The 15,482-nt window shown below is 40.5% G+C and overlaps 1 protein-coding gene across 4 annotated transcripts in view; it reads left to right on the top strand.

Moving 5' to 3' along the window:
• The window catches only part of TMEM241 (transmembrane protein 241), a 54,771-nt gene that overhangs the window by 23,125 nt on the left and 16,164 nt on the right, over nucleotides 1–15,482 (top strand). For all 4 annotated transcript variants that reach the window (XM_058039801.1, XM_058039818.1, XM_058039810.1 and 1 more), the window contains 3 exons: nucleotides 3,129–3,163; nucleotides 4,402–4,471; nucleotides 7,105–7,198. In XM_058039801.1, the coding sequence (XP_057895784.1) occupies nucleotides 3,129–3,163; nucleotides 4,402–4,471; nucleotides 7,105–7,198 (199 nt within the window). The remainder of the gene's footprint in view (nucleotides 1–3,128; nucleotides 3,164–4,401; nucleotides 4,472–7,104; nucleotides 7,199–15,482) is intronic.

The raw sequence follows: 15,482 nt of genomic DNA, 5'->3' as shown, positions 1-15,482 counted from the left end.
AATTACTGGATGTTAGAATATACCAATATGTTAGAGCAAAAAGAAATAAATATATATATATATTTATATATATATAAAAGAGAAGGCTCTGTTGGATGCTTCCAGAAGAGCAAATGAAATGAGCAGTCTCCTAACATATGCTGTCCTTACACACCATGCACTATTTCTTGTTCTGAAATCTGGAACAGTTTGGAAGGAAAGAACACCCTAAGTAAATGTATATGAATGGGAACTTTCCAGAATCAAACAGATCTGAAGAAATATTTGCTGATGTCGAAATTCTGTCATTCTTCTCACTTCATCACTTCCAGCATGATTATTCAATGGCTTTTGAAGAGGGAGCCAGGCCAGGAACAAGTGTAGGAGGGAAAGCAGAGCTGTGCTATGCAGAGAAGGGAGGGGTAATGTTGCTTCTCAGTGCCCAGCCCCATCCAGATCATCTCTCTCCCTTGTGTTTAAGCATCTGGGGCAGGGAGGAAGAGAAGAGGGTCAATGTACTTCCAAGATCCACCTCTAATCCTCCAATCCTCTTGATCCTCCCCCTTTTATCAACTGCAGTATTGTATTTCTCTGTACTCTGACTTCTGCATTAGTGTTCTACTTCATAGTGGGGTTTTTTTTTCTCATAATCTTACATTTTATTTTATTCCTTTCTCTTCCCCCACTTTTTATCAAAGGGGAAGCCAGATTTCTCCCCCTTGGCTGGTGAGGGGTAGCATGAGAGGAGGAGCAGTAATGCCTGCCTGGCATGTTGAGGGAGACATAAATGTCTTAGAAGCAAGTTGTAGCTCCTCTTGGGCTTTCTCCTATGCTGAGGCAGGTAGAGGTATTTTACTTCTTGTGAAGAACCTGCAAGAAAGTTTCAGTGCATCCCAATACCATCTCTCTCTGAAATTAGTTCATAAAGGCATACCTAGATGGCTTGGCAGCCATTGGTGTGGAGAGAACAGATACAGGAGAGTTTCAAATGGTGAATAAATGGCAAAGTTATGAGGTAAAGGCTCTACTCTAGGCAGCAAAACTACATCTGGCTTCTGGAAGAGCTGCTAATCTGTCACTTTTGTGAATTAAAAATGCTGCAGTAGATTTTCTGCAATAGGGGAGAGCAGCTTTGCAGGCATAAATTGCTTTTCTTGCTGACAAAACCTTTTTTTCAGAAAGGAAACCACGAGTGACCCAGCCCTCAGTATTTAGTACAGGGGGGAAAAGAGAGGAGCAGAAAAATCCAGCCCATGGAATTTGTTTTTGCTGCAGCCTCATATCCATCCAGGCTGTCCTGCTAGAAACCTCTGAATCCCTAATCTGGTTTTACAGCATCATCATGTCTTTTTTACAGATGCTTCATTCAGAGCAGGGCTGCAGAGCAGCTTTAATGCCATCTAATCCATTTGCCTTAACCTGCCCTGCACTTCACAATGAAGGTTTTGTTTTCTCCTGTTGCTTTGTTTGGACCAAAACCTGGGATGTCCGTTAGGGTTATCAATTCCTCTTGGTTGCAGAAGGAAGTTTCTCTCTGACTATTTCCCAGTCTCAGTGGGTTTTTGTTTAAAATGTAATAATTCAAAAAGTAAGTGAAGAAACATAGTTTAGCCCTACTTCTCATCACTGTTGATACAGTTTCACTTTTCCTGTCAGTTTCCTATTTTCTCTGTTATTCAGTCAAAACAGTAGACCTTTGCTTCCTTTTCTCTCTTTACCAGGAAACTGAGGAACTGGGCCTGTTTATTGTGAGTTACTCTTGGCATGCCTTTACAGGGAGAGCATCCATGTGTGGGGAGGAGGGGTAGGGCAACTCACCTATTGTAAGTGATCTGCTTTGCCTTGTTTAATACCTTTGTGGCAATAACATCTTTTAAAACCATGTATAAATATTGAGAATGCAGACATACTGTACCATCTGATGTCTTTCAAAGGTTTATAAAGTGTGAAGCCTATAATAACTGCCTGTCTGTCCCTCATAAACCCTTTTCTCCTTCAGCCTATTGTATTCCACAGCTGATTTCAGTGACAAGGTTCCCCCAGGGCTTCCTTGGCCATGGGATTTCCATGCTCTCTGCAGTTCATTTTGCTGCAGGTGATTCTGTGACTGATGCTGGGGTCCTCCAAGGCCTGCCAAGGGCAGGTCACCAAGCATGGAAGCTTGGTCCTGTAGAGAGCTGGGACCAGCTGTGAGTGAACAGGTTTGGAAATGGTCGCTGTGTTAACACTGGAAAAGGGAGTTGGCCTGGAATGCTTGAGCATTCATAACATTAATGAATGTCTTTTTACCTCTGTAAGTGCAGTGCTTGCTGCTCACCAAGAAGCAAACTCTTGAGATACTATTTTCTTTTCTCCCACCATCATGGATGTATGTTGTTGGTAACTGGAAGAAGCTGTAGCTCTACAGACATGCATGCTTATCCCATCTCACAGCACCCCAGATCGTTTTTGTAGCTCTCTAACCTTAGAAGTGATTTGGAGTGAAAAATATGAAAAAAAAAAAAAAAAAAAAAAAGAAGAGAAATTTACAAGAAGAATCAGTAACACTGATTCAAAGGCTCTGTACAATCTATAGGGTGAGGTCTTTGTAAGACCTCAGAAAACCTAAGTGATAATACTTCAGATAAAGAACTGGTCACAACTGGTTTTCTTGTTCCCTTGTATCTGGAAAGTATGAATAATTTGGGCTGGTTCTTGGTTTTATTTTCATGTGTTTTTAAACTTATACATGCAATATTCAGGATAATATGGAGCAACAACCATACATTGCAACTTTGGTGGTTTAAAAATGGGACAGCAGGAAAAGGTTCTTTGCTGGGAGGGTAGAGTGGCCCTGGGAAAGTTACCCAGAGAGGTGTGGAATCTCTGTGCTGGTAGGTTTTTGAGACATGCCTTTTTTAGACAGGACCAGAGGGCATCACCAAATATTTGTGATAGTCCTGGTTCAGGTCAGAAATTTTATTAGGTGACCCAGACATTCCTTTCCAATCAACTTGTGTTTTCTTTTAATTGGTATTTGTGTCTCAGTTATTCTACTTAACTGGAATAAGTTTGACCATGGAAAAATAAACACAAAGCTGTCAATTTATAGTCTTCAGCCCATGTCATAAATTCTGTAGTATCCAATTTTTTTTTATTTTTTTTTTTAGTGTGGTGCTGTTGGCCTCTGCATCCCATCCAGCAGGTAAAGTGAACTGAGTTCTTTCTTTCTGGAGTTTCCATGTTGCTTTTGCTTTCTGTGAATGTTTTTAGTAACCAAACCCTTAGGATTTTAGCCGTGAATATGGCCAATAATATGTTGTCATGTAGGAAGAGGAAAGAAGGGTATATAACTTGGTGTAAGTTGCATGATATTTCCCAATACCATTCTTAGCTGTCCCATGCAAACAAGCAGTATGGGGCTGACAACAAAGAATAGTTTTTGAGGTGATGCATGGTAAAGAACAAGGATTCCCTAAGCCATCATATCCTCTTCAGAGCAGTGTCCCAGCAGTCCAGAACTGAGTTTCCTTCTCTGCATGGTCCCTAGTGCTATGCAGAGTTTTTCTTTTGTTGCTTTCCTAACAAGGACCCCATTGCTTGGGCCCATAGCAGGATTTGAAGTAGCAGCACATCAGGTGGTAAAAACTGAGAAATTTTATAGTGGTTAATATTCCTACCTTCTGGTGTGTTCATAATTAGGAGGGTAAAGGTGATCATCTGTTGCTTACATTTGTTCAGCCAGGAAAACAAAGAAGGAAGCATTTAAAGAAACATAAATTCTCCCTTTTCCCTGGCGGTGCAGATTGTGTATATAGGAAACCCCCACCAGGATAGACATACATGTTAAGTGAAACAGTCTTGCATTTCAAAAAGTGAAAGATGGAGCTTCATGCAAATCTGTAGAGCCTGAAGGCCAGAGAACTCTGGGAATTGCCACCAAGAGCACCCAAGTCCAGGTTCCTGGAAATGCAAGTACTCAAGAGCTCTACTTAGACCTAGGAGAACTCTTTGAACCTCTCAACATGCTCTGTGTTACAGAGTTCAAATGCCAGAGGGGGAAGCAGCCACCATATGTCTGTGTTTCCTGTTGTTTCAGTAGGAGCTATCGCATGCTGCACAGTAAAAGAAGTGGGTATGATACATGTCTGTCCATTGGCAACTTTTGCTTAAACAGGACCTTCTGAACACTGGAAAATGATAAATACTCTTAGGTATCCCTTTTCCCTTTTACAACCAAAGGCAAGAACTGGCTAGAAGCAAGGTCAGAGAGAAATCATTAAACACGCCAGAAATGTGGAAAGCATCATAAATGAAAAGCCAGCCAGCTGTAAAGGCTCAAAGGAATGTTAAACTAGTAATGTTCATGTAATTGCTGTTGCATTGCTTGTAACAGTGGGTAATTTTTTTCCCACCTACTGAGTGTATTTCTTTGTCCCTCAGGTGATCTCTTCAGTGCCTTGGATTTTCCATTCCTGTACTTCTACAGGTTTCATAGCAGCTGCTGTGCCAGGTAACCTCTCTATAATAGGCCATGTAAATGTTTTCAAAATAAGAGGTTCAATTGACTTCCAGCCTATACTCTCAGTTAAAAATTTTTGTATCATGTAAAGCCTTACTTATACTGGTTTCTGCTGCCATAAGCCAGTAGAATTGCAAAGAATAAATCTTTGCATGTCTGTGGATATGCATTTGATGGCCTGAGATTCAAATGTGCTGAAAGTATGTGTATCCTTGAGTGAGTGCATTCTGATTAGGAGAGTTCACAGTCACCAGTAATATAATGTTTACCCAATGTAGCAAAGCTGTGATACATAACATCTCTCAAATGCTTCTGCAGTCAGATTAACCCAAACTTGCTGTTTGCAGCAATTACTAAGTATTAGTCTTCAGCAGTATATGGGGTGCACATGGATTTATTTGCCTGTACATCTTGTGATTTGGCAGAATGCTGTTTTGGGTAAAAAGGAAAAGCTTTAACAAGCATTCCATTATTTTCAGTAGCAAAAGTTCACTGCATATTAGCATAATTCTCACAGGACAACATAAATATGTTTCCCATAGATCTTAATTTTTTTTTTTAATTCCTGTCTTTCCCCCCTAGTCTTTTAGCAAATTAAAGTATTTTTTAAGAGGGAGGAAAAGATATTTTCATTCTAACTAATGGCAAAAATATTTCTTGAAAGGCATTTTCTGACTTGTATCTGGATTTTCTGTTGAAAGGATATATTGAGAATGACTGTTAAATAATTTCCAATGTATATAGGTTTTTGTTATGTTTTTCCAAGTGTGGTCTATCCATACTACAAGTAACTCACAATTAGGTATTCTGTAGATAGGTGAAATCTATTTTCTTGAAGGTGAGGTCTAACTGCAGGTTCTAATGGATATCAGTCTAGCCCAGATATTCTTCTCATTCACTTCATTTACCTCTGTGGTAGCTTCCCACTTCTGTTTCCATTGGCCTACCTTCAGTACATGTGTAGTAGGTAGCACTGTGCACTGCAGGAAGGGGAAAGGAATGGTTACATAGAGAAACAAACATCTCAGTTGCTCTCCTACATTTCATAATTGAGTGTCTTTGTAGATGTGTGGGATTTGGAGGAAAACCTATGCAATGTAAGGTAAGGGCAATTCATACTGCCTCTGAAAAATGTCTGAAGCATCAGCAGTAAGGTGGAAACTGCTCAATTTATGTAATGGAATAAAATGCTGTTAATTGTGGCATCAATATTTTAGGTATCATAATTTGCTGTTTCACTTTTTTATCTCTTGAGTTGCACTAAATATCTTCAGATCTTCATGACTGAAGGCACTTCACAGCAGGGCAGAAGATCTGAAATAAGCTACTGAACTCTTAAAAGTATGGGCAATGTTGGTTCATTGAACTCATTCATTTCTCAGAGTGGAATGCTCTACTGCTCAGCACTCCATCCTCTGCAACAAGTTGCTGAGTTTAGGCTTATTTTTTGTCATCAAATTAGCATCTGCTTCCTTGGCTTCAGACTTCACATACATCCCAAAGTATCTTGTGTTATGGCTCAATGCAAAAATTCTCAATGCCTTCTTCTCCTGACAAGTTATCTTTCCCTGCTCTTTGGTGCCTGTATGGACATGCAGCTGAGCTGGAACTTGGCCACATGTGTTGCACAGGAACAGCATTTGGCTAATATACTGGAGCCCAGCACAGGACTTCTGACCTGAGGAGCCACCATTTTCCACCCTTCCTGCTGCTGTAGAGAGGGGACCAACTGCATGGCACCTCTATCCAGAGCAGCATACCCTCTGTGAATACCAAGGCTCTTTTTGCTTCACCACCTGTCTGCTGTGTTGATCCTATCTCCTTTCCCACAGCACTTTGTTGTCTCTTATGCCTCACAGTAATTTTTGCCATACATATTTTGAAGTCCCTTTCTGTTCCCTGCTTGCTGGTTTACACTGTTCCCCTGGTTCACAATGAATGGGTTGTACATATCCAACCTCATGAGCTCCATAAAGTCTGTTGAGATGAGGAACAAAATTTCCTTAAGGGTAGTCTTGGCTACAGGAGAGCTCCGAACTGCTGTCCTATAAGACTTGAGAATCAAAATTCTCTTAATTGTCAGCAGAAAACTTTGGAGTATCCTGTTCCCAGCACTACGGAGCCATTTATTTGTTATACAGTAGAGATGTATTTGACTTCCTAATTGGAATTTTGGCTTCATGAAGTTTAAACAGCTTAAAAGCTTCAGGCAGAAACTTTCCAGTGGTTATTTTTTCAGTTCAAGGCTCTGTGGAGGTTGAAGTGAGTTAGTTGCCAAATATGTGTGGTTCCTGCTGAAATTAGCATTGCTGTTACTCAGAGCCATTTCAATGCCTGAAGTTAATATTTCACCTCATGTTTTCAATAATCTCTACTTTTCTGATTATGCAAGTGCATTAGACACCAGCCATAAGGGTGTCAGACTTACTTTATTCAGATTCTAGTGACTGACTGAACAAAACACTAGATGTACTGGACATAGCGTAAGCCTCTTGTCCACCAGCTTTCCTTCTCCAAATGGGATTAACGCTGCAGTTCTTCATTAGGAAAACCAAGATGTCTGTAAGAGGTTGTTTAGTTGAAGTTAAGAGATTTTATTAACAAGCTTTCCTCATCCTTTGCAGTGGACTGTTGGGATTCTTTCTGATGTTGCACACAGTGAAGCTAAAAAGCAGCACAACCTCGGGGCAATATGCAGCCTGGAGTTTCCTTGCAAAGGTAAGAGAAAGACACACACAGGAACACAGAGGATCTGTGCATCTCCCAGGAGAACTGAGGAATTTCTGCATCTCTCTGGTTTCTCTTGCTATTCCTCCTTGATGCTTCCATGGTCCTGTTTGTGCAACCTGCACATACAGCTGTGGCAACAAATATCATGTGTGTAATATCCCAGAATCATTATCTGAGATGAAATACTGTGTGTAGACTGAGCCTAATGGAACTGGGATGATTATTGCAGCTAAGGATTTGGAGTATGGCATCCCAGTAATACAAACCTATACTTTCCACAGTGTTTTGGAGAATACTTCTATGAGTGTGTGCACCAGCCATTTTGCACACAGTTTGCAGTGTGTCTTTCCTGAGCCAACAGTTACAGCTAATTCCATGAAGTTCAATACCAGAACTCTCACTGTTTTTGTTGCAGGAGTGAGCTGAGGATGTCATTTGCCTTGACATTACGAGGGCTTTTGATGGTCCCACAATAATATTATATAAAAATTAGAGTACTACAGTCTGGATGGGCAGATAATTAGATGGATAAAAAATGGGTGGAGGATCAGGTTCAGAAGGTAGAGGTTAATGATTCCTACTCTGACTGGAGTCTTGTGACAAGTGGAATGACACAGAGATCTGTCCTGGGTTCTTTCCTATTTAACATCTTTATTGAAGAATGAGAAGTAAGAGTGTGCACTCGCATTTCCAAAGGACACCAAACTGGGAGGACCTGTCAATAACACTGGAGGATAGGGTTGCCTTCCAGAGGGATCTGGACAGGCTGGAGGAATGGGCCAACAGAAATCTTAGAAAATTCATCAAGGGCAGATGTGAAACCCTGCACATGGGAAGGAACAGTTGATGGCAATAATAGAGCCTGAAGGCTGCATAGTTGGGAAGCAACTCTGTGGAAAAAGACCTGGGATTTTGGTAGACAGCAAGTAGGACATGATGCAGCAGTGTGCCCTGGCAACTAAAAACCCCCAAATATCCTGGGCTTTACTTACAATAGGATAGACAGCAAATCCATGGTAGTGATCATGATCTTCTCCTCAGCACTTGTTAGTCAACATCTGGAAAAGGGAGCCTTGTTTCAGGCACCTCAGTACAGGGAAGATATTGTTAAACTGGAATGAATTTGGCAGAGGGTTGCCAGGAAAGTCAGGGGACTGGATCACTTGCATTTTGGGGAGTGGCTGCTGGATCAGGCTTATTCAGCCTGGAAGAGGGACATCTTTGGGAGCACCTAAGAAACAGCAGCCACCCAGTAGCTATGGAGAAGTCATCCAGAAGACAGATCCAGGCTATTCACAGTGCTGTGTAGGGTTGTGTTAAGTAAACAGAGAGGTTCAGATTAGGTGTGAGGGAAATTTTTTTCACCCCAAAGACAAGTCAGGCAAGGGCACAGGTTGCCCAGGAAGGCTGTGCTGTTTCCGACTCTGAAGGTTTACAAGACCCAACTGGATAAAGCCCTAAGTAACCCAGTCTGAGCTCCTAAGGTCCATTCCTTCTGGAATTATCCTGTGATCTGGGGTCTGGCTGTACTTGATTTAAGCTATTAACAACTCAGTTTTTAAATTATTGGTGGTGAATGCAGTCAAAAGGACTTCTCAGACTCTTTTTCCCTGCTTAGATTTTACTTAGCTTTGTCACTTTCATCTAGGTCATCTGAAAACCACAACCTTCTGATGTGGTTTGTGATCTCACCTTTCCTACTACAGTGAATGAAGCTGTTACATTATCACCCTCCCCACCCCAAATCCTGGATTTGCATAATATGCTTCCTTAGAAACTGTAATCAATCTTTTTTTTGTGGGGATAGCAAGAGTGGACTGATGTGACTTGGTTTGTGCTTTGTAAGCTCTTCCCCACTGTCCAAGTCACAGAGTTTCTCACTAATTTGAATTTCTTCCAAACATTCTGAGTGTGCAGATTTTAGTACCTTAGCTTTCTTCTTAATGCTTCGTAGCAAAGTCAACTGATCTAAAACTTGCTCTTGAGTCTTTTCTTGTTGTTATTGTTGTTGTGGCTTCTTGTTTTGTTTTAGTTTGGTTTTTTGGTTTTGTTTTTTGTTTAACATTCTGGGTTGGAGATTGGAATAGCTGGCTCTGCTAGTAGGTGTTGTGAATGAGGGTAAATGGTTTTACATGTGGTATCTATGACCTACTGGAAAAAAATGCAAGCAAAAATGTGTTGTGAAATATATTTTAAGCGGATTTGGGTCCATCCCAGATGAAGTGGATCAGAGCCATAAAGTCTGGATTGGATCAAAGTTTTCCCAGAGTTCAAGAGTTTCTAGATTTGTGGGGGTTTGGCCATCTCTAGACACAAGTGATATGAAGTTTGTTCTAGCCACTGTTGTCAATGAAATTGTGTGCCTTCATAGGAACTTAAAGCTTGTCTCTGTGTCACTGGAAGAATTTAATCTGTTCTTTATCCTTTAAAGTGCATGCTTTTTAATGTACACTGTTTAATTGTCTTGCTTGGAAGGTTTTTGTAACAGAGCAATTAGTCCTTTGCCTGTTGTACCTTCTAGCCCACTGCTCAAATTCTGTGTCTTATCTTGAGTTTGAAGAGGGCAATAATAATGAAGACATGAGATCTGTCTGTAGCACTAGTAATTTTATCAACACTAGCAGTTTCCCTAAGTCTTCCACTAGTGTTTTAAAACTTGCTATGTGACTTATTTTAGGGTTCTACCATACCCATCTAAGGACTCATCAGGAGCATGGAGGAACTGCTGCTCCAAGTGCTGAAATGCAGTTGATTTGGGGTTAAAAGTCAGTGAATGCTTGGAAAGTTTGGAAGCATCATACATCAGTTTTAGAACAGGGACCAAAGCAGAGACAGACACAGACAGGCAGAAAGCAGCAGCTGAACTGGAGCTTGTCTTAAGGGTAGGGGCTGATCTACTGGCTCCCAAAAACCCAAGGAACCTTCTATCTACAAGGAGCTAGAAATTTATGTGCTGTGCAGTTAAGATTTGAGTTCCATCTGTCTGATCATTAATACTACTTCCTGAAGGTGTTTGAAAATGGTAAAACTATGTCCTGATCTAACTCAGTATTGCCCAGGTATGAGGGCTGTGTGAGTCACATCTTAAATCAAGTGCAGAAAAGCAGCATTTAACTAGCACTGTAAAAATCTGTTTAAGTCTAAGTGTCTGGCTCCCTTGAAAAAAAAAAACAGAAAAGGAAGGAAGTTAATATGGATAAAGAATAAAGGTAGAAAGTATTTGTATCTGGACTTGCAGAATGGGATCCAGTGGAAAAAAAAAACCTCTGGTCACAACAACAGCTTTGTGTTCCCACATGAGCATTTTTCTTGGATTGAGTAGTGCCCTAGATCATCCTCCTAATCTCTCAGACTGATTGGAGTTTTCACCAGCAGTTGGAAAGGAGCAGTGTTTGAGGCTAGAATATGTTTATCTTGCAAATGAGCCAAGAAAGGAGAATGCTGCAGTCCTCAGACAGCAGCACAGGCCTCCAGGGAGGTGCAGGGAATCGGAAAATCTGTTTTCCATTTGGATGCTTTGTACCTATGTGACTGATGAGCTGGGGCTGAGATCGTTGTCACAACTTCATTTCCAATAAATTAACCATGGGATCTGATCGGCTCTGCTTTGCACATCCAAGGACACATTCTTTGTGAAGCCCACATATTTGGCCTCCCTACCCTCTAATTTTTCATTCACTTAAAAACTGGAGCTGGGTCGTAACTTGTTGTTATGATCTTTACTTTGGCTGTGGCAACTTAATCAATGCACGAGGCTTTAAAATTCTTTCCTGTGATAATTTCTTACAGCTCTCATGTTAGGGCATTGCTTTGCACAGTCACAGAAGCACAGATTTCATCTGTGTATAAAGTCCTGTGTGATAATTATAGTGACAAATGCTCTCTGCACTTTTTCTGTGAAAGCAAACAGTGTATGTGTTAGTTATATTTCTGTAAATTCCTGAGAAATGCAAAAAAAATCAGTGAAGTGATCTGTATAAAAAAAAAGTTTTTAAGAAGTCCAAGAAATACAAAATGCTTTGTCATAGCCTTGCACAGATTTAATCCCCGGAAGAGCAAGGATTTGAAGCTGTACTGAGATTTCTTGTTTTAATTTGAAAGCTGTGCTAGTATCCTGGGTCATGTACTGGAAAGAAAAAACTGGAGACGCTCATATATACAGACAGAAGCATCTGTTGAGGATGATAATGAGCTCTAACAGCACTGTCAGTGAGTTTGTTTTGATTAAGGTTGCCAATCTGTATCTGGTGATGAAGCCTGTTAGGGTCTCTAAAAGTTAACCAGCAGAAATAATTTAAATCATCAACAGAATGGAAAAATTCAGCAAGATACTGGTTACTTATGAATTTGTATTCCCATGTCATGTTTAGTGTTATCCTAAAAAAACTTGTAGTAGGGAATTCAGCTTGTTTCCAGTAAGAGCCTATTGAAGAAGCTTGTTATAAACAGGAAGAACAAATGGGAAGGTCAGTGGATTTTGAATTCTCTTTTTCTTCCTCCCTCACCTGAAGAAAGGAAATTCAATAACTGAAATTAAATTGCATTGAGGTTTACTGATTTTCCTATGCATGGGTTGGAAGGAAATATAGAATAATCGGATCAGGAGTACGCAACTATTTTCTATATAAACATCCCAGGCACTATTATGTAATCTATAATTTATCTGAACAGTGTTGGAGGCTCCCTAGTACATAAAAGCATCCTCTGACAGCTGCTTTGGTTCCTTGTTTGTTAACTTTAGATGTGTATGCCCCAGGTCATCCTGTGTTTAATGCTGGCTGCCAGACATTGCGAAAGCAGCTTTGCAGGAGTGTCTGAAAGCATCTCTTATCTGTGGGTTCTGTGTACCAACTGCACTTATACCACAGCAGCTTTAGTCGTCCCCCCAAATGTATAATGGCTGTTCAGAATCCCTCCTGCTATTCAGAATGACTCCTGTAGTCTTGGATTTTATATTTTGTGTCTGTATTTTTGCTTCTTTGTTCCCCATGGTGTCTTGAAGAGAATGGATAGACTAGATCCCTCTTCATGTCAGTGCAAAAATATGATGATATCCATCTCAATGGTTGGAAAAGTACTGATGTTTTTATTAAAGCACAAATTCTCTTTTTTCTGCTTCTCATAAAATGGAGAGCCACAACTGCAGCCTTCTGGGGCTCCTAGCCTTGTTATGCTCACTGCACCTCTCTTCACATATAGCATTTCACATGAGAATTTTATCTGCTGTAATTCTAGGGGCAAACCGACCAAGAGAAATAAAATGAATTAATGCTTTTCCACATTGTTGCAATCGTAAAGCCGCTGCCAAAACATTTGCTTCAATTTGTATACATCTTAATTCCTTTCTCACTGCTGCTTAGCATGCAAGTGCTAGAAAATATTCTGCTGGGGGCTATTTACTTGCAGGAAATTTATAAAAGAGTCCTGCCATGGGTACCTTCTGTAGTAAATATCTCTCCCTTGCTCTTTTCTGCCTTAATGGAACAGGATTCTGGAATTTAAAAACCTGCTTAAAAATTTTATATGAATATCATAACTAGAACAAGAATGTGTTTGGTTTTCTGGCACTTGCCCACTTGGTAATATTGTAGGCTGAAGTAGTGTCTTCTTTGCATGCTGCTGGCTCAGGAAAAAGCGACAGTGAGATTCTTGGCTGAAAATCCCATTTCTTTCTTGGCTTGGACCTCATAAAGCTTTAGGCAAAAATGTCATAAACTCCCGTTGAAGTTCCATAAACAGAGTGCGTTTTCATGCAGCAAAGATCCTGCACTTTGTGCAAGATCTCTGCTCACCAACCTGGGAAAACTGCAGCTGCATGCCAAAACCCCGTGAGAGAGGGAGAATTGTGTCCTAGACCCATCTGGACTCTACTGGTAGGAGCTCTTTGTGGCAACAGTGTGGTTAGAAGTGCATCTCTAATTTGAGAGAGGAAGGTTCTGTGACTCTGAAGTTTTCAAGGATTCCAAGAAGGGGTTCATAAAAGTAGAACTGAACTTCTTCCACCTTCACACCTTGTGCACTGTCATGCATGTGGATGTAATAACGACAATTAAAATGGTAACAATACTTATTGCTTTCTGATTGGTCCTCACTGTATGAAATATGTACATTTATTCTTGCTACATATAGTTGATTCCTGTGAGTCACCATGGGGACTATGCAAATACCTTGGAAAAGAAAACGTGTTTCTCAGCTGAGCTTCAAGCAGAGAAGGCAATCAGTGTGAACTTCCCTGCATTGTTAGGGTCTGTAAAAAAGACTAGTTGCTGAAACCTTAAAAATACCGGTTTTAGGGTAGTTTCCATAGAGACAGCTTCATAGTTACGTTGTAGCAGCCAACACTAATTACAGCATATAATTGCTGGGGAGACGTCAGTCTCCATAACAACTTCATTGTGTGCTCCATGGCCACTAAGCTCAGTGACACAGGCTCCCTGGGGCACTGTTGCAATTTAAGGAAGCTGTCTTGTAAGAACAGCTGAGACTTGTTGGAGATTTTGAATTGCCAGGTAATGGAAAATTTTAATATTGTGAGGGTGGTGTAAATGGCTGCAATTGTGTATCCACTGAAAAAGCCAGCTACACAGCTTTTGGCCATGGCATGGTCACACAAACTTATGTGTTGTGACTCAGGGGTGGTATCACAGAACAATTTTTCAGCTTTGCTTAATAAAATAAATCCAGTCTCAGCAAACGTTAACTTTGAGCCCTAAGAGGTGCTCTGAAATAATTTGTTTCCTTTTATCTATTATGATATCCATTTGAAGTGTATGTTTAGTACTGGCATGTTCTTTAATGTAAAGCTAAGGCAGAACTGTGGGTTTGGAGTATGTATTTGGAATATACTTTATCATTCCTAGCCTTGACAAACCATCTCTATGTGCTTGACAGTACAAAACAACAGTTCAAAGGGAAATTTTTTCAAATCTAACAATTTTGAATTGTAGAGAATGCAGGTTTATTTGTTCCTCTGCATAATAGATTGCTAGTCTCCCATGTTTTTATTTAGTCTCCTGGAGTTACTAGCATATGGAGAGCTGAGGCTGGGAGATGAATCATTATTGTGACAAAGAGAAATCAAAAGAATGAGAACTGTTTTGGAAGTCATTTCCGTTGCTAATGCACTGATGTAAATGCCAAAATTACATGGGAGAACTGTGCACTCTGTAACATACCAATGTAGAAGGCTCCAAAGCTAGATAAGGCTGGACTTCCAAAACCAAGAAAGATATAGCCACATTCTTCTGATTTGCTGGTTCTCTGTTCATTTCAGAATGTTCCCTGTTGATTTTTAAATACCTTCATGGGTGAAATTTCTCCAGGCTGTCTCACAGATCTTGAACCTTGACCTCTATGGTAGGCACTGGGTGTCACACTTCAGGTGGCTTCCTTCAGAAACTTCAGATGCTGCTCTCTGAAACAGGTCTCTGTGTCTTCCTCCCCAACTCATACAAACTCTTTGCCAAACCCCAAGTGCATTCATTTCTCAGTCCAACTCCACACACTTGTTTAAGGATTAGATTTTGACTTTCGACAAAAGTCAGCAACCAGCCACAGAGCTCTAGGGAAGGCAGACCGAATGGATTATGTTCTGTTCCTGAAATATGTGGTACTCAGGGAAGTCCCATAGGCTCCAGACAATGTCAGGAGGTGGCAGTGGGCTTTTCTTGACCTGTACACAGGTCTTATAGCATGGAGAGGAGGAGGGCAGAGTCCACCTTTCTCTCTATGCATGTTGCTGTGCATGGTTGTTCTAAGGGACCAGAGGGGAATGGACCTGCCTTGCAGAGGCTTCCCCAACTCTTTTTGGAGGAAGTGTTTGGAGTATAGTCAGCTATAGTCAGTTCTGTCACTGTCTTCCCGTGCATGGGACACACAGAGACTGCTGAGTGTAACCTTGTGACATTGCTCATAAAAGGCATTGCTCAAAATTGATCAGCTAAATAAATGCTTTTTAAAAAATATTTTTTCAAGTATCAAATTTTTTAAAGCTTCTGATGGAATATTTTGACCTTTTGTAACATTTAATGGTTAGAAAGCCCTGGAAAGGCTGTCATTTTTAAATGGAAAAATAAAACCTTAAAGAAAATCAATTCTTCCTTGCAGTCCTTAGCATAACAACAGTAATAATAGCATGTCACTTTCTTTCCATTACATCATTACTAAAACAGTATAAACACACCAAAGAATGGCAATGCAGAGACTGTGCCTCTGTTATTCTTGTTGGGTAGTATGGAAAGGGGTCAGTGGAGAGATTTAGTTATCTTCTCTG

This window comes from Melospiza georgiana, chromosome 1 (assembly GCF_028018845.1).
Source record: "Melospiza georgiana isolate bMelGeo1 chromosome 1, bMelGeo1.pri, whole genome shotgun sequence".
Lineage (NCBI taxonomy): Eukaryota > Metazoa > Chordata > Aves > Passeriformes > Passerellidae > Melospiza > Melospiza georgiana.
The sequence above is the reverse complement of the archived record's forward strand: the minus strand, read 5'-3'. Positions and strand labels throughout refer to the sequence as shown.